At 46.6% G+C, this 25,473-nt stretch overlaps 1 protein-coding gene across 1 annotated transcript in view; it reads right to left on the bottom strand.

Moving 5' to 3' along the window:
- Nucleotides 1-25,473, bottom strand: part of TFCP2L1 (transcription factor CP2 like 1) — a 50,715-nt gene that overhangs the window by 23,635 nt on the left and 1,607 nt on the right. Inside the window, exon 2 of the mRNA XM_087819444.1 lies at nt 23,641-23,792. Within this exon, the coding sequence (XP_087675570.1) occupies nt 23,641-23,792 (152 nt within the window). The remainder of the gene's footprint in view (nt 1-23,640; nt 23,793-25,473) is intronic.

Consider the following 25,473-nt stretch of genomic DNA (forward strand, 5'->3'; position numbering starts at 1 on the left):
CTGGAAGTTATTTCTTTACACAGTGAAGATGCCTACAGCATCTTTTTTTTCTTGTTGGGTTTACTGGGGTGACATGGGTTAATAAAGTTGTATAAGGCTTCAGGTGTACAATTCTATAAGACATCATCCGTACACTGTACTGTGTGTTCACCACCCAAGTCAAGACTCCTTCCATCACCATTTACACCCTTGACCTTCCTCTACCGCCTGCAGCATCCTGTGGCATTAAAAGCACCCCTATGGTCTCATCCCAAGATGGTTTTCCCTCCTTCCTTCTTCCTTTACGACTAGCAATAAAGACCAGTCCCGGATGATGACCGTCGGTAAAGCACGCTGACTCCACTCTCTCATCTGTGCAGTGCTGTCCCGGCACTCTCAACAGTGCGACCCGAGAGCAAACGCAAATCGCTAGAGGAAATCACAATCACGCCTGTTCTAACTTCAGAATTGTGAAAAGTAGAAAAGGAAAATCAAAGCTGGTCTCAGAATCAAGGAAATAGGGTAGCAAATAACTACCAGTTCCTTGCTGTTCAGCTTACGTGTGGGGACACTGCTAAGCCACTGACATGCGTTATTTCATTCAGTCCTCTCAGCAACCCATAAGGAAAACCAATTATTCACCCCTTGTTTCAAATCCTCACCCGAGGATGTGTTTGTTTTTATTGATTTGAGAGAGAGAGAAAAGAAGAGAGAGAAATATTGATGTGAGAGACATTAATCTGTTGCCTCCCACATGCACCCTGAACTGGGATTGAACCCACAACCTAGGTATGTACCCTGACTGGATATCGAACCTGCAGCCTTTTGGTGCACACGATGACGCTCTCACCGACTGAGCACCCAGCCAGGGCAAACCCATTTTATAGATGAAGAAAGTAAGATCCAGACAGGTTAAGTACCTTATTGAAGATCAAACCTGGGTCTCTCTGACTCCAAGGACTAAACTTAGCCAAACTACTCCGCACAATGTCTTATTGCTTCAAAGGGCCCTCTGGTTTTAATATTCAAGGAGTCTATCTATTTCACTCCTCCTGAATTTGACGTTCATTTCATTTCATTACCCTCTTCCACACACCTAAACCCTCCCCTTCCTTTAAGGCTCAAATCCTTATGCCCCATGACCTCAGTTCTCATAAGGTTTGATATTCGTTTCCTCCTGGCAAACTCGTCTCCATGAAACACATGTTCCTAACCCATTTACAATGCTCTGAAGGTTACAGTAACCAAAACCATGTCATTTTTGGCACAGGGACAAACAGACCGATGGAAAAGAACAGAGAGTCCACAAATACACTTTTAGATACTTGGAAACTTGATCTATGACAATGAGAAAAAAGATAGCTTTTCAAGGGTGCAGGATGACTGGTTATCCACATGGAAAAATAAATCCCTACCTCACACCATATATAATAAATTCATTCCAGTTCTAGAAGCATATCCTAAAGAAGCATATCCTTGATGTGCGCTGGGAAACCGGGGGAAAATTGCTCATTTCAGGGAGAAACTGTCAACAACCTACAGATCCAGCAGTAAGAAAAGAGAGATGTTAATTCTATTATTTGACTTAGAATGGAATAGCACGTGGCACTTAAAAGAAACACTCTAGAGACACATATCAACATGAAGAAATCTCAGAAAAATAGTATTAAACACAAAAGGTACCTGGTGATATATATAAAACTACTTGTGTAAAGTCTGAAGACATGCAAAACAATACTGTTTATTTTTAGGGCTGACTATGCAAAGAGTAAAAACTTAAGAATGTGCACTGAGACTCAAACCAACACCAACTTCACAAACTGGTTTTTCTTCTGGGGAGGAGGAAAGGCAACAGAATTAGAAAAAAAGGAAAAATCAGAAGCAAATTTGGCAAAGTTGAAAAAACTGTGTTGAACATGACTATTTGTTGTCTTATCTCTGTAGTATTCAATTGATCGGAAATTTAAAAATTTCCATCACAGGCACAAAATTGAGTGGGGGAAGAATGCTGGAGCCAGCTGTCATTGTGCACTGCATTCTGGCGGTGTTCTGCCTCTCCAGTCCCCCTTAGAGGTAGGGTGCCTTGGGTTCACTGCTCAGCAGTCACTGAACACCCTCACCACTAGCCACTGTGCCAGTGACACGCTGGGTGCAGGACACCCCAAGATACTACCATAGTGTATTCATCCCACTATTCACATGCCACCCCACAATTTTGCCACTGAAATTAAAACCAGCCTGCAAAATGAAGAGCCTATTTTATTTAATCAACTCACTTTTTTTAAAATATTGGTTTTTTTAATTTATCTTTATTGTTGAAAGTATTACAGATGTCCCCTTTTCTGCTCCCCATTGATCCCCTGCACCTTGAACATGCCCCTGCCCAACCCCAAGCTTTCTCCACACTATTGTCTGTGTCCTTGGGTTATGCATATATGCATACAAGTTCTTTGGTTAATCTCTCCCCTCCCACTCCCTGCTCCCTCCAAGATCCCTCAAGTCTGTTTCATGCTTCGATGTTTCTGGATCTATTTTGTTCATCAGTTTATTTTGTTCATTAGATTCCACATATGAGTGAGATTACGTGATACTTGTCTTTCTCTGACTAGCTTATCTCTCCAGTTTCATACATGCTGTCCCAAAGGGTATGAGATCCTTCTTCTCTACAGCTGCATAGTATTCCATGTTATAAATGTCCCACAGCTTTTTTATCCACTCATCTACTGATGGGCACTTGGGCTGTTTCCAGATCTTAGCTATTGTAAATTGAACTGCTATGACCATAGGGGTGCAAAAATTCTTTCCGATTGGTGTTTGGAGTTTCTTAGGATATATTCCTAGAAGTGGGATCACTGGGTCAAATGGCAGTAATCAACTCACTTTTTAAACTTAATTTTTTAAAAGTGTATGTCATACCTGCATATGCAAAGTCAAAATTATATGCCATAAATAAACAGTATTTGTAAAAATTATATAGATATGCAACAACCAAATGTTCTCCCACATGCCCCTAAAATTACCATGGAACCTGGTCAGCACCCGGGTGTAGAGCCTGGGCTCACATCTGTGCCCACCACTTACTACTGGGTGGGTAGCTACATTTGTGAGCATCAGTTTCCCCATCTCCAGAAAGTGGACAACATCGGTACTTAAACACAGAGGGCTGTGAGTACTGAAGGCACATCCAGCACAGCTGGCGCACAGGAAGTCTTTGGCTGGACCTCAACACCTCCCTGAAGTGAGAGCGCTGGTAGACTGTGCAGGAAGCCCCACCAGCTGGTGGAGGGCCTTTCCACAATCTCAAAGCTTTCAAGACAATTCCATCCAATATCTCTGGCCCCACCCTCTACTTTGTAGATGTTAAAGGCCTTCTAAAGCAGGGAAGGAGCCCTGGATCAGCACCTGGTGTAAACTAGCCCTCCACAGGTGGCCACCAGCCCAGCCCAGAGGAGCCCAGTGCCAGAGACAGAAGTTGGAAGAGGGGTGGTCACACGCTTTACCCCACCTCCCCACCCCCATCAGCAGTGGCCAGCTGAGCCCTGGAGACCCCTCCCAGTTTAGCACTCCAGCTTTAGCCCACAGGGAGAGGTGAGAGCTCCTCAGCTGGACACAGGCTCAGTGCAAGCCTCAGCCACCACCTGGGAAGAAAGGCTGGATCCTGGAGCCATTCGCAAGGGTTTGGAAGTTTCCCTCCACCCCAGCCCTAGGACTGTGCTGAGCCTCCACCTCTTTGCCCTTCCTTACCTCCACCCCACACAGAAACAGGGGAAGGAGGGCAATGAGAATAAGGGATGGCAGGGAAAGCTTTTCCAAGGAAAACGAAATGAAACACACAGGTACAGCACCCTACACTGTGCCTGGCCTAGGCAGGTGCTCAATGAACCTTTGTTCCCTCCCCCTTCCTTCATACAACCCACAGCATCTACCTTCCTCTGGCCCGGCATCAGCAAAGTTTCCCCTAAAGGGCCAGACAGTAACTATTTTCACCCTGTGGGCCATAGCTCTCTGTCACAACCACTCAGCTCCACCACTGTAACAAGGAAGCAGCCACAGACAGTGTGTGAGTGAATGGGCATGGCTGTGTTCCGACAAAACTTTATTTGAGCCCCGGCCAGCATGGCTCAGTGGTTGGAGCACTGGCCCATGGACCAAGGGGTCGCAGTTTGATTCCGGGTCAAGGGCACATGCCTGGGTTGCAGTTCCAATCCTGGCACCCACTTCGGGAGCGTGTCATAGGCAACTAATTGATGAGTCTCTCCCATATCGACGCTTCTCTCCCCCCCACCGCACCCCCTCCCCCTCCCTTCCACTCTCCCTAAAATCAGTGGGAAAATATTCTCACTCCTTGGGGGAGGATTAAATAAATAAATAAATAACAAAATCAGGGCGAAAATATCCTAGGGAGAGGGTTAAGCAAAAACAGAACTTTGCTTGAATTTTTCCAGGACGTTCAATCTCCCTGCTGACCTCTTCCTTCCCCTCAGCGTCTAAGGGTGCTTTGCAAGTTTGCCCCTTGGCTGTCCTGCATCATGGCTAAGTCGGAGCTCCCCAGCTGGACCAGGCGCTCTGGAGGTCAGCGTGCCAGCTTACCCGGAGCAATGTGCACTCCCACACACACACACACACCAGCCCCGTGAAGCACCGCCTGGGACAGGCCTGTAACTGACGGTGGCTGAATGTGATATAAATTCCCTAAAGCAAACAAGAGCTGGAACCAGTTCGCCAAACCAAGAAAAGCATGAAAAGATGCTTCACCTCCCTAGTGGTCAAAGAAATGCCAAATGCAAACAATGCGAGGCCAGTTTCGGCTGTCAGCTTGCCCAAGTTCAACAGACTGCTGACCTCCCACCAGGACAAAAGGTGGGGAATGGCCTCACACACCGGAGGTGGGAGATACATCACTGCCCACTGGACATTCTGACAATACCATCAATATTGCAAATACAGACAGCCTGTGACCTAACTATCCCATCAAAAAAGTGCTGAGTGCCAGCCGGCACGGCTCAGCAGTTGATCACTGACCTAGGATCCAGGAGATCCCAGTTCGATTCCAGGTCAGGGCACAGAGCCCCGGTTGCAGGCTCGATCCCCAGTGGGGGGCGTGCAGGAGGCAGCTGATCAATGACTCTCATCATTGATGTTTCTATCTCTCTCTCCCTCTCCCTTCCTCTCTCTGAAATCAATAATGTTATACATTTTTTTAAAAACTGCTGAGTAATATGTACACAGTGAGATTGTACTTTTATATTAAAATGTTATACACATACCCCTGTATTTGTGAGTCTAATATATGCATCTAACAGTGGTAGAGAAGAACACTTCCCTTTTAAATTAAATACATTTTGGGGGCGGGAGTGGGGTGGAGGGAGTCAGTGGGGGGTGAAAGGGGCACATCTGTAATACTTTCAACAATAAAGATACATTTTTAAATAAATAAATTATATACATCTTCAGCATCAACTTTTTAAAACTAGGACTATATTACATATGAATTTGAAAAAAATACAAAACAAAAAGCAGGGAGTGCTCATCCCGGTCCAAGCACGTAAGAGACGTCCACAAGGACGATGACTGTATTTCTGTTCCAGTGCCAGGCTGGTACCCTAGAGCCCTCATACAGGTGGGCGCTTGGGGAAAACAGTCTGTATCTAATGAACAGAACACTGAACGCATGCACCTGAGGTCAGACATGCAGAGGTGCTTCCACCCAGCCTCCATCTGGGAGACCACTGGAAACCCACAAGTACAGTATCACTGTGCCCATTTCAGAGGTGAGGAAACCAAGGCCCTAAGTGGTACTGACATGCCCAAGTTAGTGGCGAAGCCTGCCTGTGGCCTGGTCCAGGACAAGAGAGGAGAGAGGATCTGAAGTCAGGTTAGACACATGGAGGTGAGCCAGACCCCTCCAAGTCCTGGCAAGTTCATGAACCTCTCTGCATCCCCCCTCTACATCTACAAAATATTCCTTGCAGACGGCTGTGAGGATTAGATGAGATAAAGTTCCAGCCTGGCATGTAATAAGTACTCAAGTACCAGCCACGACTGCCACTTCCAAACCACAAGCCTGAAATGCTCCCTCCTGCACTGAGCCCCGCCCATGCCCAGGCCACTGTACTCCAGCCATCACAACAGCTCTACGCACTGAATGAACCGCTGCCCAAGGCCACCCAAGGTCACACGGCCAGGAGGCAGCCAAACAGGGACATGCCCCCAGGCAGGGGTGGCTTCACCAGAAGGGTACGGCCTGTGGGCTTCACGGCTATGTAAGTTTCTTCCCGACTGTCTGGGGGACAGCCCATACCGCTGCTGTGATGCAGGCCCTGCCCCCGCAGGCCCACCCCTGCCTGCCTCCCCTGGGCCCTGCCCACCAGGCTCTCCCGCAGAGTGCCTCTGCCCAGCAAGCGGAACCCAGGGCAGGGCCTCCTGCCCAGATCACGATGTTCCCAAGAACAGGAGGCAATTGCCCTGGTCAGCCAAGATTTACAGGTTGTTTACTTTCCAACAGTTACTGCTTTGTATAATTAATGCCACATAAAACATAATGGAGGCCATCACTGCCCTAGAGAAAGGAGGGCCGGGCACCAACAGTCCTGCACTCATGGCAGACAGAGCATAACGCTACCCTCAGTGTGCCTAGCACGTGCGGTTTGTCTAGTCACCTGCTTACGTGTGGCTTTACGCAAGTTTGTGGACACAGAGCATTGCACACAGGCAGGCTTCAGGGAAAAGGCTCTGCCACCACAGACCCAACCCAGGCCTGAGGGCCTACCACGGGTCACCTTGGTAAGGCGTTTACCTTCTCACACAGATGGCAGGGACCAGGCACATGCCTGGCACACAGTGGATCTCCCATAAACACTCGGCAGATGGTGAGGAAGTGTGCATAGGCCATTTCAGAGAAGGACTGTTTTCAGGGCTGGGCAGAGAAAATACAAGCACCTCTCGTCTTAAGCACCTCGTAGCATCAGTGAGGAAATGCTCAGAAAAAGGGTGGAGGCGAGGCAGAGCGACACAGGAGCCAGGCTGCAGGAGCGCCCATTGGCCACGGCTGGCACACCTTGAGCAAAGAACTGGAGAACCATAGTGTTGAATTTTAAGCCACAGTATAAAATAAATATCCACGAGTGTATACCAACATAATAAGTATATAAATAAACTCATGGTAGAGGAGAGAAAGCTCTCTCTTACAGTAGCATTCCAACTGCTGAATGCAGGAAGAAAAGGAAAATAAATGAAAATCAGTGCAGACAAGACCCACCGTGGATGGTACAATCAGTGGGTGCAAGTTGAAGGATAATCACAATACCTGCCTAGTCTCCCGGTATCTCCCTTGAGATATTTATTCATTACAAAGGGGAAAATAATAACTTTACAGCAGAGAAACCTAGTAGACACTAGGAAATCATCATGGTTACTACCACCAGCTCAGTAAGGCAGCTCAGCGTCATGATCACCAGATACGATGCACTGGCAAGGGCTCAAGGTCGCCTCTGTGGCATCCTTGCCAAAAGTGCACAGCCTGTCTCATCATTAAGAAACAATAGCAGAACCCAAACTGAGGGGATGTGCAAAACTGACCAGTAAGCCCTCTGGAAGTGTGAAGTCCATGGAAGACAGGGAAGGACTAAGGGACTGTCGCCGATTGGAGACTGAGGAAACATGGCAATGAAGGGCCATTGAGAACCTGGACAGAAAGGGGCAGGAGTGGGGGAACTGGTAAAATTCAAATAAAGACTATAGTAGAGTTAACAGAACCACACCAGTGTATCTGCCTGGTTTCAAAAACTGTGCCACGGTTACATGTTAACATGACGGGCAGCTGGGTAAAAGGTATACAGGAATTCTCGGTAGTATTTTTGACACTTTTCTTTCAGTCTAAAATTACTCTCTTTTTCTTCCCCTAAATGCCCTGAATTCCCAAGCCCCACCCAGAAGTGTGGAGAGTAAGCCTGTGTGGGACTAGGAGTCAGCACACTCAGGAGCACTGCTGGCTGGTTCTGCAGGAGCCTCTGGACCCCTGGACACTTGATCAGCCTTTTCAAAAAGTGTTTGATTTGCTCTTGGTACCGCTAGTGGTATCTCTTCCCTATTTTATTTTATACATGATTGTTGCTGGTTCCTAAGAAATTCACTAATTTTCCATGTGGGGCTTCTGCTGCTGTACTAAAGCCTATGAAGCCGCAGCCTGTCAGCCGTGGTTTAAGTTCCACCTGCTGTGATGGTTCTCACAGGTCAAAATACAAAAGGGCAACAGAAAATTAAGTGACAGATAAAAGAAATGCATGTAAACATATGAGAAGACGCTCAATTTCACTCCTAACAGTTATTAAAATTTAAGTACATGAAAATGAAAATAAAGTGCTAATTTTCCGTGCATATTAGAAAAGATTCAAAAGGCTGCCAACGCAGAGTGCAGGCGATGATGTGGAGAGACAGGTCCGCCCGGCACAGGTGGGGAGGTATAAAAGAAGTTAGCTGGACAAAGGGCAGTAAAGAGTAGAAAACCAAGTCTAAGATAAGGTCAGGACTGTGACTCACTCAGGCACCTCCCTCCGAGCCCTGGAACCCTGTCCGTGCTGGGGCTGCGGGCATTCCCATGCCCTTGATCGGCCAGGTCTTAGAGGTGGGAGCCAGAGGTGGGTTGCTCACATCCCAGCCACCAGCGTCTGGCCCCAGGGAGCCCCACGTTCTGTCTTAGCCTCTGGGGAGGTAGATAAAGGACTCTCTGGGGCAGTCACCATGGGGGTAAACAGGGCTTGTCAGTGCAGCCCTGAGACACCACAGCCTCCTGCCCCCCTCGCCCCCAGGCCTTCGAGAAGAGTGACGCCGGTGGAGCACCTCAGGGAACTGCTCCTGCACCAGCCTCTGCCTGCAGGGGAGAAAGGAGGGGTGGGAGCAGCCACGCTTAGGGCCTGCTCTCCGGCCACACCGGCCCAGGTCCCCGCCAGGTTAGCATGCCACCTAGCCAGGCCAAGGGTCCCTCCCGGGAGTGTGGAACTGGAAGCAGGGGATGAGAGCGCCCCTCTCCAGGCGCGGCTGTGGCTGCCCCGCTGCCAGCCCTCTGGGCGCAGGGGCAGGGAAGCCGGTGGGGAGAGAGCGTAAGGCTGACCCCAGGGAGGGCAGAGGCGGGCGTCAGGCCCTCCTGGGCTCCGGAGGCCCCGCTGCAGCCCCGCCCTGAGGCCTGCTCTGCGGGCTGCCCGGGGCGGCCCTCGTGGCCAGCAGAAGAGGTGTCCGTCACTCCGTCCTTACTCCCTCAAAAAGATGGACAGTGACCAGTGCTGGGCATGGACAAACCCGCACGCGCCGGTGGGAATGTAAAATGCTACGGCCACTTCAGAAAAGTCTGGCAGGGCCTCGAAACATTAGACAGTTACCACGTGACCCAGAAACTGCACAAGAAACAAAAACGTAGGTCCACACGAAAACGTATCCATGAATGTTCAGTGACAACCCAAACGTCCTCCAACTGAAGAGTAAACGAATACAGCGAGGCACGCCCACCTAACAGAGCGCTGCGGGCAAGGCAAGGGCTGAGGTCCTGATGCCGGCCACGGAGCGGTGGCCCGCAGAACGTGCTAAGTGAAAGAAGCCAGGCACAAAAGACCACCATCTGTGCGACACCACCTACATGGAATTTCTAGAATAGGCAAATTGATAGATAAGAAGCGGACTAGTGGTTCCCTAGGGCTGGGGGTGGGGAGAATGGGGATTGACTACTAATGGATGAGGAGTTAATTTCAGGAGGGACAAAAATGTTCCAAAATTAGCTGTGGTGATAGTTCAATATCTGTACTAAAAAACACGAATTGTATACTTTAAATGAGTGGATTGTACGGTATGTGAATTGTATCCCAATAGAACTGGTTTAAAAAAAAAAAAGAGAGAGAGAGAGAGATCAGATCAAAGTACCACTCTGTGACCTGGGGCAAGTCACACAGCCTTGCTGGGCCTCAGTTTACCCACCTATAATACAGAGGAGTGGGGTGGGGGGTGCAGAGGCTAGATCAGTGCTTCTCAAACTTCATTATGTTCATGAATCACCGGTAACTTGTTAAAATGTAGTTCTCATGCAGTTGTCCTTCAACAGACCTGAGATGCTGAGTTTCTAACAAGCTTTCAGGTAATGCTGGTCCATGGACCACATTTTCAGTGTCAAGGTATCAGAGATATCTTAGGCCCCCTCTAGCTCCGATACTTAAGGAACCTACCCTTGTCCACCTCTGTGAATTCCCGGGGTCCTCTAACCACCCAGGTCGAAGCTTCCAGGGCATGGTCATTGGTAAAGGAAGGTCAGGAACCTCCCCAATCTACTGAGCACAGAGCCCCTGGCTGTGCACACGAGAGGTGGTCTGCAGAGCACAGAGCCATGAGTGAGGCAGGGCCCAGTTTCTCTGCAAGGTCCAGTCCCCTCCTCTGGAAAGAAGAGAACAGCAGTACCCTCAGCGCTGTGGTCGCCAAATCCGAGCCCACCCGAGCATCTGATCACTGGGTGCTCAGTGAAAACAGAGTCCTGCCCCTCCCAGTCCTCACACAGCAGGAACCACATGCCTCAGGAGATGCTGATCCACCTGCATTTGGTTCAAGCCAAACAAATACAGCTCTACAGCCACTCGAAAGAAGATGGGACTGCACTCCACAAGACTGCCAGGCATCCACCACACACGCAGGCAGGTCAACTCTACCCTCCGGACCTCAGTTTTCCCATCAATAAGTGGATGGATAAGATACCCCTCCAGGTACCCAAAGGGTGTTCTTGTGTAAGAGAAGGCGAGGGGCGAAGTAGAAGATAGTAAGGGAGGCCAGCTGTCCACCTCTGGCCTCCAACCAAGACACACCGACCCACCCACACACTGGGTGTCCTTGGCAGATAGCTCTGAAAGGAAGATCGTCCCATGGGGCCTGTGAGAGGGACACAGTCCTGAGAGAAACGAGGTGGTAGGAGCACCAGTTCCTATTCCCACAAGGAAGCCCCTGTCCTCCCTGTGGCTCCAGACGCCAAAGCTGTGCATACCTGGGCCCACACCCGGCCCTGCCTCAGCAGGTCCAGGGACCCAGAAACACTCCATCTTCACTCTGGGCTTCCTCCCTTCTCTCATGAAACCAAGGGGGTGGAACAAACATGGCACCCACCTGTGTCAAGTGACTACTTTAACACATAACAAAAGACAAAAGGCACCTTCCTACTCAGAGCAGAGGATCTGCATACCGTCTTCTCAGTAGTGATTCTGCCACAGTTCACTGGCCCCAAAAACCTGACTCAGGTCCACTGACACAGAGTCAAGTGGTTCTTCCGACCCCTGACCTTCTTCCACGGAAAACAGCCAAACTTAACAGCTGAAGAGAAATAACATTTATTAAGACCCATTGATATACCTGCCATTAAATACAATTATCTTCCCACAATGCACCAAACAAATTATAACCCTTTCTCCATGTCAGTGACCAAAGCAACGTTGATTAAACCTGGTGCCTGGTCCTCCAGCCCCACTGATGGTCTACCCTTGATGCCAGGAACTTGTTGGTCTAGGGGTAGGGCAATCACAAGGCTCCGGTCATCGGCTGTAGCCCACAAGCTGCTGGTCAGGGACAGCACCAGTGTCATTTGGGACGAGGGAGGGCACACTGACAGCCACAGAGAAGTCCATGCTGCTGGTCCCGTGGCAGCTGAGCAGTGCTCCAGGGAGGCTGGCTGAACAGGCACAAGGCTCAAGTCTTCCAAGTTTCCCAAAATTTTGGAAGTACACTGCTTTTTAAAATTTATTTATTTTTCATTGTTGACAGTATTGCAGACGTCGCCCATTTTCCTCCCTTTTCCCCCCTCCACCCAGACCCCGCTCCCCCCGGGCCTTCCCCACACTATTGTCTGTGTCCATGGGTTATGCACACAAATTCTTTGGTTAATCTCCTCCTGTCCCCTCACCCCCCCTTCCCTCTGAGATCTGTCAGTCTGTTCCATGCTTCCATGCCTCTGGACCTATTTTGTTCATCAGTTTATTTTGTTCATTAAATTCCAAGCATAAGTGAGATCACGTGATATTTGTCTTTCTCTGACTGGCTTATTTCACTTAGAGTATTTTTACAGTTAAAAAGCCAAGGTACTTTGCGGAAAATCAAGCTAGCTTAGAGTTTCCGCCCAGACTGAAGAGTCTGTAACATCTGTGAGCAGACGGGATGCATCACAGAAGCCATCAAAGCGCCTGACCCCCTAAAAGTGGGGACCAGCCCTCGGTCTTTAGAAACTCAGTGTTTGCAGCACTTAGTAACGATGCAAACAGGGCCTCCTCTAAAATTTCACTTCATGGAGCAATGACGGCCCGTCTGGAAGGACAGACCTGGTCACTCAAAGCATTAAAGTCCTTCCAGTCCCGAGATTGAGGCCAAAAACATCTGAAAGGCATCTCAGAAGAATGCAGAACGCCCTCTGATGGAAAGAGCGGATGGTTTTGGTGCCAACAGTGAGCTTCAGGAAAGCCCACAGCTGCCTCCCAAGAAGACGGTAACTAACGGGAAGGAAAAGAGCGGAGGAGCCGCGGAACAGAGGGGCTTGGAAACTTCCACCCGCAAAGGGAGAGGGGTGGATAAAGGGAGCTGGTTAGACTCTGGCAGAAGCTGCTCTAAGATGACCAACCCGCCTGCTCTCTTTGGGAGAAGATGACACGAATGACAGCCACTGGCATAAGTGAATCACAAAACAGAGACCAAGATATCAGTCAGAGGTCGATCTCAAGACACTCAACGGTGCCGTTAATTTAGATGCTTCCAGAAACTTTAGAGAGAAATACAAAGAGTATTTTAAAAGTTACATGAAGAATCAAATGCATGACACGTGCCTTTCAAACCAAAGCCCGTACCCAGAGCGGCCTCCCCAGTGCGAACGCACAGGGCGCGGGAGATTCAAAGGCTGCAGCGGAAACTCTACAGCCTGAATTACAGCAGAGCGCGAAATGCAACTTTGTAGCAAACCAATGGAGGAGGGAACTTACTGCTTAGAAACAGAGAAGCTTCTCAAAGTGTGTGAAAATATCAAGCTTGTACCTCAACCCTTGACGCCTACGGAAGGATGCCAAAACCTGGGGGAAGCAAAGGTGGGCCAGAGGCGAATCGGTTCCCTTCAGAAGGCAGCTCCGGAAAGCTGGTTGGTGGTTTTACAGACTCAGAAAGCTCAGTAATGTTAAAAAAAAAAAAATGCTCACAAGTAAAAATGGCTGTATTAGAGTTTGAAATTTCAGCTTTTTCCAAGTGGCTCCTACGCACCTATTCCACTCACAGCCCAGGGCAGCCCCCAGGGCATGTATTAAATTAGCCATCAGTTTGGGATGCTTTGATGTGGGGGGGGCCTTCCTGACCTTGGGCAGGCTGTCCCTTCCAGGGCTAGCCAATTCAGTCTTAGAGACAGTAAGACTAGCCTTTCAAATGCAAACCATTTCATATGCGAACCAAGCAGTGCAGAGGCGCCTTCCAATCACCCCCTTCACAGGCTTCCACAGAACTGCCCCCCTCCAGGCTACTATCCCCAGCACTGATCACTCCAGAGCCAGGTATCGGACAACTAGAGTCACTCAAACCTGCTTACTCTGCCTCACCCATTGCTTCTCCTGGAAACCATAAGGGCCTAGCCCATGTTTCCCTCAATCCCTCTGCCTACTGACTGACCCTGGTGTTTCTCTATGTGGTCTGCATTGTATGGTGCACCCCCTCCACTGGGGAACTGTAACAAACTATCTGTTCAGTGGTAATCGTGTCCCTGTGTTGGCCTCACAATACCTGAAAAATAACGAAACCTACATAGAAAACAAGTCAGGCCCCTGCATCGCCAGGTCCCCAGGGTAGCAGGGGGAAGCTGTGAGGGCTCAGGGACACAGGGTGATGGGCAGGTTTCATTAAGATTCTCAGAAGCCAACCTCTAAACATGTACCAGCACAGAAGGACGTCTGATATGTCTTCTCTTCAAATTAATTATCAAGAGTTATATTTTACATGTCACTTAATTGATGCTGCATTTGCTCCCATTCAAGTTTTAATAATTATAATTTCTAACATACTATTTCCAGATTAAAGATGGTTTTAACATAATTCTTAAGAATATATCATTCCTAGTTCATTGTACCATCTGGAATTCTAAGTATTGTATTTTAACTGAATTAACTGGTCCACTATTAAAACATAATTGAAATTTGCCATGACCAGGAAGAGACCTCTGAAACACTAAAACTCAGTTCTGCATTCTATGAACTGTAATAAGCAGTGTGTACAAGTGACCTCACATTTATTTCAATAGATGTTGATTGGTTTTAAAAAACAACAAAGAATCCAAAAACAACCCAATCAATGACAACCACACCCCAGCTACATTGACAGTATTTTTATTAGTTTACTAACTCACAGATTAATTATGAAGACCTGACATTTGGGGAAGCATCTATCCTTTTTTTGTTTTCCTTTTAACCTTTGTGAGATGGTTTATAAAATTCTTTGCTGAGTAAACATCTCTAAATTTTATGTAGCCAAAATAAAATATCTTTGCATGGCATAAACAAACCAAACACCACAAATATCCCATTTAATTCTCAAGACAAGAGCTCAAGTGGGTGTTAAGTCTATTTTAGAAGTTATTTACAGGTTCAGTAACTTGGGAAGGAACAGGGAGCCAAAACTGGAACCTGGGTGTTTCCAAATCCAAAAGATTTTTTAAAAATTAACAACACAGGCTGGATCTTTCATGGGTGTACATGAGGATCCACCTCATGCCTCTTATGGCTGCACAGTATTATACTATGTGAAGGCTCTACATCAGGGGTGGGGGCTGTCCAGCCCACAGGCCAAATCATTTGATCTGGACCTGCCACGGCAACTGCGGGGGGGAATCTAAATCCAATAAATCTAGGAAATTTTTTCATAGCTAATTTTTAAGTTGACAGTTTTGTATGGCCCACAAATGATGTTATAAATATCGAAATGGCCCTTGGCAGAAAAAAGTTTCCCCACCCCTGCTCTACATTCAGTAAGTTATTGTGGGACGATGTGGAAAGCAAGAGAGTTGGATTCCTACCTCATTCCTTACACACCAAAATGAAGGCCAAAGTGTCAAAAACTGGAGAAAAAAATTCTTTCAAAAACAGGTGAAGCCCGGACAGCGTTGCTCAGTGGTTGCATGTCGACCTATGAACCAGGAGGTCATGGTTCGATGCCCGGGTTGCGGGCTCGATCCCCAGTGGGGGGCGCGCAGGAGGCAGCCGATCAATGACTCTCTCATCACTGATGTTTCTCTCTCTCCCTCTCCCTTCCTCTCTCTGAAATTAATTTTAAAAATTTTTTAAAAACACAAAAAAAACGAACACAGGTGAATATTACTAAAATCTTCAAGTGAAGGCTTTCCTAAGTGGGTCATGTGACACAGAAAATCAAGGTAAAAATCCAATAAACCTGATCACATAGAAACTTATTAAAACTTTTACTATGTAAATGAAAGAACAAGCAAACAAAAAAATGAATGAAGTAAATGAAAAAGTGGAAAAATATTTCTAACATAGTGGCCCGAATTGTGAAGAGCTCTTAAAAATAAGTAAAGGATGAAAACCCCATTTGAAAAATGGACAAGCCAATGGAAGGCAAAAGGAACAGAAATAACCAAATAAAATATAAAATATAGTCAACAAAACTGAGGAAATAAAATATTAAAACAGGAATACTTTATATTTTCCCCACCAATGACCAAAGATAAAGAATATTGGCAAAGGTATAGAAAAATAGCATTCTTCCTTCATTCAAAAAGCTACAGGTGCCAGCACTGAGCGAGGACTGGCAGTGAATAAGATGCTCACGGCATCGCCTTCAAGAAATTTATATCCCAGCGCTAGCTGGTGGGTCACTTGGAGCACCGTCCTGCGCACCAAAAAGGCTGCGGCCTGGATTCCCAGCCAGGGCCCGTGTCGAGGTGCCGAGGTGCCGAGGTGCCAGGTTCCACCCCAGGAAGGGTGCATACAGGAGAAAACTGATTGATGTTTCCCTCTCCTCTTTCTAAAAATCAATTTTAAAAAACTATGTCAAGTGAGGCCTAAAAACAGAAAAAGAAGTTTATATTCCAGGTGTGGTAAAGGGGGGAGGAAATAAACAATTATTCAGATGGCTATTGTTCGTAAAAGCACAAATCAGTACAACTTTTTACAGGGCAATACGGCAGCACCCATCAACATGCTGTGCTGGCAATTCTATTCCTAGATATTTATCCTACATAGATTTTCACACCTGCTTAAGTGCAAAGATGTGGCACAAAGATGCTCACTGGAGTGCGTGAGAGATTCTGAAAAAGTGGAAACAAGCCTAGTGCTCCTCAGGAGGACAAGCTATGCAACATCCACTCAGTGGCTCATAACGTGACCAGTGAGGCTCAGCCTTCGTTGATTTTTGTACTCTGAGGATATTTTGTTGGGCCAAAAAGAAGCAAGTTGCTAAACGGTATATATAATAGATCCCATTTCTCTTAAAAAGAGGCACACACATTTCTACAAGCATCTACGTATGTGTGTCTATATAAAATTAGATGCATGTAGGTTAATGTATGACTATACAATTAGACATACATGGGTTAATGTATGACTAAGAAAAAGCTCGGAAGTGAGGTTACGAGAAGTTTTCTGAAGTACAAATTTGTGTACTATTTGGCTACAAGTATTCTGTTTTATAATAAGTATGTGCTATTTTTATAACTCTGGAAAAAAACAATAAGGGAGAAAGCATTTTTTAAAAGTAATGTATTTTTAAGGGTCACTTGGTTTACTCAGATTATATCCCAAACTTCAGGCTAAAAATTAATCTGGAAAGAAAACTTCAGCTACGGAGGAAAGATAATGTAACTCATCCTTTGCCTCGTTCCACAAATCCAAAGTCACCATATAATTGGGGGGAAGGCAAAATATAGCTATGTACTATTTGCCAGACATTCATTATTCACTGAATTCTCAATGCAGCACAAAAATGCAATCGGCCCACTTCCACAAAAATGGAAGCTCCAGAAAAATGGAGATTAAGTGATTTCCCCAGAGCAGTAGCTGGTGGAAAAAAAATAAAGCTGCCATTCTGTCTGGGTTCTGTCAGGGAAGACCATTTCCCTGCCTAGATCTCTTATCTCCCTGGCCACTCCCCCAGGGAGAGGCTGGGGTGGGAGTGGGGTAGGAACAGTTGATTACGCGTTTTTCAAGGAGGCATTTTCTCCCCTGCAAGCTCCTCACACATCGCCTCAGAGCTGCACCACCCAGGGAAGTGCCTGGCCCTAAAATCCTGCCAGTAGAAAGTCCTAAAAAAACTGACCAAAAGACTGGGGAGCTTCCAGAACTCCTCCATCACAGCTCAACTACTCCCCAGGCTTGCGGGGTTACATGATCTGGGAAAGGGAACTTGATTTCACCTTCTGCCCTGCCACCTGTAAATGGGAACGTGTGATACATTTTGGGACAAAAACGTAAAGAATATCAGAAAGTGTTTTGTAAATTCTGAAGCACTAAACAAAAAGCATCACCCCAAAGGCTGTGTGGTCCCAAGGAAAGCTTTCCTTGGCTGAGCTGCCCCCCCATAAAGTAATCCTGGGCACTGAAGGGCACATCACCTAGGGGTCACTGCTCTTGTAATCACACTTTTAAAGAGGTATTTTAACACCCCGCGCAGGATGGGTCCCCTCCAGGTTGTGTCCATCACCTTGGACAGTGAGTGAAGAACAGAAAAGCTCCGCAGGCCTTCCTGCCTTTAACGTGTCCAAAAGCTCCGGCCTTTCAGTTAGAAGAGGTGCAGTTCCAAGTTCTAGAAGCAACCCTGTGTTCACTTTGAGTTAGCAAAAGGATAAAAACAGTGAGACATTTCAAGGTCCCCATGTGACGGCTTGTTAACTTCCGAAACAGGACTGGGGCAAACGCAAACTCTTACTACGCGCCCGACACCGTTTGGGGCGTCCTACATGTAGTTACTCATTTTATACACACAGGAGCACCTACTTTGCAGGAATTTTCTTTCCTCTGTTTTACTGGCCAGGAACTGGAGAAACAGAGAGGTTAAGTGGCTGCCCAACGACAGCCCCAGAGGGCAGGTGGAGATCTTGGCCATCTGGTCTATCTCTCCACCCATGTCCTTCACTCTCCCTTGTGTTCCAAACCCTAGTCATCCCGAACTACTTGGGGTTCCCTGGAGAGACGGTGTGCTTAACTGCACCCCGCAACCCACTGAACCACACACTCCGTCCAATGAACAGGAAGTTTTCTTCCATGAATAAATGAAAGTAAGAGTCCTATAGAAATTCATGTCTATGTTTAAGATTCAAGAGTTGCTGTGGCCCCAGCTGTTTTGGTTCAGTGGTTAGAGCATCGTCTCGTGGACTGAAGGGTCTTGGGTTCGATTTCGGCCAAGGGCACGTAAGTCAGTTGCAGGCTGGATCCCCAGCCCGGGTCGGGGCATATTCGGAAGGTAGACAATCATTGTCTCTCTCACCTCTCTGTGTCTCTCACATAAACGTTTCTCTCTCAATTTCTCTCTCTCTCTCATTCCCTCCCTCCTTCCCTTACACTCTCTGAAAAGCAATGGAAAAAATATCCTCAGGTGAGGATTACCAAAAAAAAAAAAGAGTTGCCCTGGTAGGAAATGCCAAAGCTTTCTCCAAAACAAGCCATTCTTGCAAAGTGGTCTTATCTCTAAGTCAGAATTTACTAGATTGCCTGGGGTTCCCTTTCCTGTTTTCCTGGACCCCTCCCTCACCACCTACTTCATCCCTTCCCTCTGGCCCCAGCCTGCCTTCAGGAAAGGTCTGTCCACTGTGACCTTCGGCCACTGACCGAAGCTGATCTGGAAGTTTTCAGACCCACATTCAGCAGCTTTTCTTTTGGACTCCATTTCAAAGGAAGAAGACATACTTTGTTTTTCAAGCCATTGTCACCCCATCCAAAATGAGCCCCTGGGCTGGCGGTAGGAAATCCGTATCTAATACCCCTTGCCCCAGCCCCGTGAGGTCAGGGTTCACAGCAGCTGAAATGACTTTTTGATCGATACATACAACATCCTTCCTGTGTTTTCAGAGAACTTCAAGCACGTCACTACCAGGAAGGTGGCGTGGGATTGTCTCATGGGAAGAGTGCAAATCACAGAGCCAATGCAGCAAACGTTAAATCCTCAATAGCAAACTTTTCAATTAACCGAAAAAGTGGTGACTGATGTGTCAAAACTATTTTTTTAAGTATGTTTTTATTGATTTCAGAGAGAGGAAGAGACAGGGAGAGATAGAAACATCAATGATGAAAGAGTCATCAATCGGCTGCCTCCTGCACGCCCCTAATGGGGATCAAGCCCGCAACCCGGGCATGTGCCCTGACCTGAAATCAAACCCAGACCTCCTGGATCATAGGTCGGCACTCATCAGCTGAGCCACACCGGCCGGGCTCAAAACTATTTTTTAACTGAATCAATGCCTATGTCATATGACATAGAAGTATAGGCTACTTTATGGCTATATATATGGCTCTATATATATGGCTCTGCCCTCACAGAGCTTCCATTCTATTAGGGAGACAGGCACTAAAGTATTCACACTGTATATTTTCTTCCAGCAGTTATGACAATATTCTGCCATAAATAACACAAGGAAATAGTAAAATAATGTAAGACATAGTAAATGATGTTTAAGATGCTTTAAAATAATGCAAGAAAATGTTAGTTCAAGAATAGTACTTAAAAGCAAGAAACAATTTTATGAAGCACATGATCTCATAAATTTTAAAAAAGGTATAGGAGGAAAAGTGAGTGGTTGTAAAACCCATCTATAATAATTGAGTGGCTAAGAAAAATTTTGACAGGAATTTCTACTCCCCAATAGGGAAATATTTATTTCCAAGCTACAATAAATAGTTTAACGAGAAGTGGGGTGAGAATCAATTAATTGACCTCACGGGTACAGGACAAATACCTGTACAAGGGTCTGTTTCTAAACTAATACTTTAGAATACGGTTTTTTAAATGTTTCAAAAGTAGCATTTAAACCAGTCAGAAAAGGGTAAACTAGGTAATAACTAGCAGCTTATGTATTTAGAAAAATGAACAAACTTAGACCTTTACATCACATCATAAATTCCAAATGCAGCATAATAATATAAATCTCACTGGTAAAGCTGAAAAAAATACATATATTTTATGGAGTAGTAATTCAAAATGTCATTAAATGACAAATTATTAAGTTTTCAAAACAATTCCAAATGCATTTCAATGTTAAAACTTAAAAGCCATTAAATGAAATTTAGAAAACTACTAAACTGATTTTGGGTAGGCAGGCATTTTAAGTATAAAACAAAAACCATTTTAAAAGACAAAAAGTTGACAGTACTTATTTATTTAAGTACATTTTTTCCATTGCTTTTCAGAGGGTGGAAGGGAGAGAGAAATACTGATGTGAGAGACACACTGACTGACTGCCTCCCACACGTGCCCCAACCGGGGCTAAGGACTTAGCCTACAACTGAGGTACGTGCCCTTGGCCAGAGTTGAACCCGGGACTCTTCAGTCCTTGGGCCGACGCGCTAACCACTGAGCAACAGTACATATCTAAAATAAATTTCTACACAGAAAAAAAAAATCATGACATGTATCCCACACCGTAAATAGAGTTATCACACAGTAAAATAGTCCAGTGACCAGCAACCAACAGGGAAACACGCTTGCAATGTGCCGCAGCTAAAAGGTTGGTATCTGCATACATGGTGTGTCCTACAATTGCCAAGATATAAACATCCTGATAGGAAAACGTGCAAAGGACACGAACAAAATTGATGGAGAAATAAAAAATAAGTATATTTTAAAATAGTCAACCATATTAGTGATAGAAATGCTAGTTTAAAATTGAATTCCAGCCCGGCCGGGCGTGGCTCAGCGGTTGAGCGTCGACCTAGGATCTAGGCGATCGGGGTTCGATTCCCAGTCAAGGCACATGCCCGGGTTGCGGGCTCCATCCCCAATGACTCTCTCATCATTGATGTTTCTGTCTGTCTGTCTGTCTCTCTCCTTTCCTCTCCCTGAAATCAATAAAGATATATTTAAAAAAAAAAAAAATTGAATTCTATGTTTCACTAATCAGATGAAAAATGACAACGTCCAACACTGGGAAAGAGCCGATGAAATGTACCCAGCGTGGAGATGGGAACACTGTTGAGAAGGCAACTTGGTAACTGTATCAAAAGCCTTATTCAAACGCTTAGATTCCATAATTCTAATTCTACTCGTAAGGTATGTGTCTAAAAATAAATAAATAATCAACGTTTCACACAAAAACAACGACTGAGAACTAAGTGTCCACGTTATGAAGCTGGATAAGTAACAACTCTAAAACGCATTACTGTGCAGCCAGTACAAAAACTTAAGTTCTCAAAGCATGTCTGATGACCTGAGAAAATTTCACAAATAGCCCTGGCCGGGTGGCTCAGCTGACTGAGCATCGTCTCGTGTACCAAAGGCTGCAGGTTCAATTCCTGGTCAGGACACGCACCCAGATTAACGGTTCGACCCCGGGTCCCGGCGCAAACAGGAAGCAACAGATCGATGTTTCTCTCTAACATCTCTCTCTCTCTCTCTCTCTGTCTCTCTCTGAAATCAATAAAAACATATCCTCAGGTAAGAACTTAAAAAGAAGAAAAGTTCACAGAGTAAACGAAGAAAACAGGGTCTATGTCTATAGCACAATCATAATTGTAAAAGATGTTTATACAAATATGTAGACACAAGGTGAGCAGTGGTGCTCAGGTACAATTAGAGATTTCAGTTTTATTTTTCTTTTATTTTCCTCCTTATGCTTTTCTAAATCAAAAAAATTTAATGAACATGTATTATATTAATAATCAGGAAAATATCACTTAAAAATATCTAAAGTAAATGCACCAAATTAACACAAGATGGTAAGACAGGGGGACAACTCTTCTTCCCTCTCCTTTAACTTATCCATAGTGAGCAAAGGATAAACTCTTAAAAAAGACCTAGCATGCTGACTGTCCAAAGTTGACTGATTAAAGGCGGGAGGGGGTGGAGAAAAGGTGGGAAAGCAATCAAAGGCCTGACAGATGGACAGGACAGACAGGACGGACAGGGAGGAGGATGCCCCCAGCAGGGCCTCAGCCCACTCACTCCTCAGCACCACAGAAAGGCGCAAGAATGAGAACCGCCTCGGAGTGCAGTGCCCTGCAAACAACATCCAACTTCTGTTACACTCAGGCAGGAGAGAGAAGCAACTGCTCAAAGACACACAACAAGCCGTGACCATCTGCGAAAGAGAAAGGAAAATGCCGAAGCCATTCCAAAAATAAGTACAGATGCAGAGTATCTTGCTGTGGCCTCATCGCCCACTATCTATGGCCACCGGTATCAACAGAGAGAGTGCAAATCTCAGGGCCAGAGGCAGATGCCCCACCACTGGCTGAGCTGGGCTTGGGGACTCAGAGGCCACAGAGCTACCCACAGGGCTACCACCGCATGCCCTCCCACTCATCATGTCAGCAATGGGAGAAGGCTCTTTCCACGCAGAGGCACCTGCTAATTCTGAGCTGGCTCCCGGGCCAGAAGCTAGAAGTTCGGCAGTCAGGGGAGAGCTTGGTGATCAGGCTGGACTTCCACCCCCGGCTGCTTCCCAAACTGAGGAGTCGCAGTTCTACAGAAAGGAACAGCCTGTGTAAAACAGCCACTAGCACACCGCATCTCCCTGCAACCAGGCGTAACCCACAGAACTCTGTGTCCCCTGCCCTCTGCAGCTCCCCTGCAACCCAGCATGACCCCCACAAAATCCATGTGTCCCCTCCCTTCTGCTCTACCCAAATAACAGTGAGCGGCAATTAATCACTTAGGTGACTCAGGAAGGAAGGGCAATAAACACATTCACATAATCACACAGAAACCACAGAAATGCCACTAGTGAGAACACTGATCCACGGGCCCTGATAAAGGGAGTCAGAAATTAAAACACCATCCTATCAGGCACTTCACATATCTTCATTCTTTTAAGTGTCACAAAATTAAAACTTCCCATTTTACACATGAAAACAGCGAGGCTCAGAGAAAAAGAAAAGGCAGCTCAAAGTCACAGAGCTTGGAAATGCTAGAGTTGGAATTAAACTCTGAAGCCCAGGACACAGTGAGATGTCCTGTTCCCGTGGCCACAGGGACTTCTGTCTGGCCCATGTGGAATTGGCCCCAATACTGCCTTAGGACAAGGCAATCTTCCTGCCACTGCCAGGCACAGCTCCAGAACAACGAACAACGACACACCTAGTACACCAATGTGTTTAATCTACATCCAGGAAAGAACATCAGCCTGGACATCAGCCGAGGTCACAGTAAACAGTAATTATGACAATGCCGCAATCACTGAGCATCTGTCTTGTGGAGGGCCTGTGCAAGCAATGTTACCCATATTTGGCCTGAGTAACAACAGAGTTGATGTGTCCATTTTTCAGATGAAAACACTGAGGCTCAGCGAAGTCTCAAAGCTAGGAAATGGAATTGAACTGATACCACAGCCTCCTTCCTAACCCCCACCTCTCCTACTGTGATGAGATAATGAAACCCAAATAGGTGGTTTAGGTCAACTCCCCCTTCCTCCGGATGGCCTGCCCAGCCCGGGGCTCTGCCCTGGCCCAGTGCTCTGGCCACTACCTTGGTTGAGGTAGGTCAGTGTCTCTTCATGCAGCTTCACGGCTGGGGATGTGGCAGCACACAGGACGTACTGCAGGGGTGGCAGGCGGGTCTCGTTCTCAGGGGACAGCTGGGGCTCCTCCTGCTTGAAGATGGGCAGAGCGAGCACATCACTGCAACACACAGAGGGAGCGGTCAGGAGCAGAGGCCAGAGCCCGGCTGCAAAGACAGAGCCGCACTGGGCGAGGCGGGTGCAGACCCCGTCCTCAAGGGCAGCCCAGCAAAGTACAGGGCCCTGTGCTGGGTCAGCTTCCCACACCTCACCTCAGATACTTCAGACAGAGCAAACCAACGTGATGATTCTTTCTCCCGATGACCCTCAAGGGATTTATTCAATCAAACCATTAATAAGGTAAAAATGCAAAGTCATTTAATACCTACAAATTATAGAAATCTTCTCTGTGACAATGGGACTCACAGCAATGAAGTGAACCTTAGATGCCATACGGTTTCCACACATAAAAAAGGCATTATAACATCTTGCTTTTAGAGTAAGACTCTGAACAAAGATTTTAATTGCTTAAATAAACTATTCTATATATTAGCCACTTCTCAGAATAATATACCCCTGTCCTTGGGGCTCTGTAAGCTACACAAATACAGAAACTGTTTGCTTCACTCACCCAGGTGGAGACATCCCCCCACCCTTTAAAAATAAGACAGCTGACCCATGACCCCTATGTTAAGGGTCATACCAATATCTCCTAAATGCAAAACAAGAAGGACCTTGGTTTCAATTCTGTTTTCTTATCCAAGTGGAAAGTGGTAAGATCCTCAAAGATTCTTTTCCTCTACCTTGGAACAAAACTCCCCACCATATCCAAAAAAAAAAAAAAAAATCAGCCTCATGTCATCCTACGCCTGGAGAACTTGTTTCTAGATGTATTCTGAAATGCCCTTGCAAACTAACAAGAAACCCTTGAGAGCATGAATGACCTGTGGGCAGAGGCTTGCTCAAGACCTCGACATTATGAGCAGCACGAAAACAGGTGCCAGAAAAGCACCAGTGCCCTTATCTTGATGGCCCTCCTCCCTGCGCGGGGTTATGAATTGGATTCACTGAGCCGGCTTCGCTGTATAAACAGCAGTCACTGGTACAATCTGTTCCTCATCTAACACAATAAACGAACGCCTCTAAAACAACCCAGCACACACCCCAACAATGTCTAACAATTCTCAGGAGGAAAAGTCAGGCTTGGAGCACACCTCCCTGGGGGCACCTCCCCTGCCCTGGTCCGTGGCCCAGACACCAGAGCGGGGGGCCGTCTTGGCTCTCCGCACGCCGCCCCTTTCTTGACCAGGCTGGGGCACACTCGCAGCCCAATTGGTTATCTAGGAACAGAGGAAGGCGGTAGGCCTGCTCACCTGGGGACCACATAATTTCATGTTTGCCCAAACCATGTAAGTTAATAATCCACGGGCTGCTGCCTTTAAATAAAAAAAAAAGGGGGGGGAGTGGAGGGTTAGGGGGTAAGAACCATCACTCAACAGTAGCTTGTTTCAAGCCTGGCAGCCTTATTTGCCCAGGGATAAAAGTCACGGGAACACCGAACAGAAAAGTAAAGGCCACTATCCTGGTGAGGTCAAACAGCTCACGGGAGCTCTGCAGTGGGGAGACAACCAAACATAAAATATAGAGCCGAGGGGGACAGACCCTCACGCTAGAGGTGAGGGGGTGGGGGCATATTCACCAACCCCCGCCCTGGCGGTCATTGAGGTCGACTTTTACAAGGTGAGAACCCCAGCTTCCAAGAAGTGAAATTTAAAAAGGGCATGGACCAAATGCTTCTTTAT

Source organism: Miniopterus natalensis, chromosome 8 (assembly GCF_054644295.1).
Source record: "Miniopterus natalensis isolate mMinNat1 chromosome 8, mMinNat1.hap1, whole genome shotgun sequence".
Lineage (NCBI taxonomy): Eukaryota > Metazoa > Chordata > Mammalia > Chiroptera > Miniopteridae > Miniopterus > Miniopterus natalensis.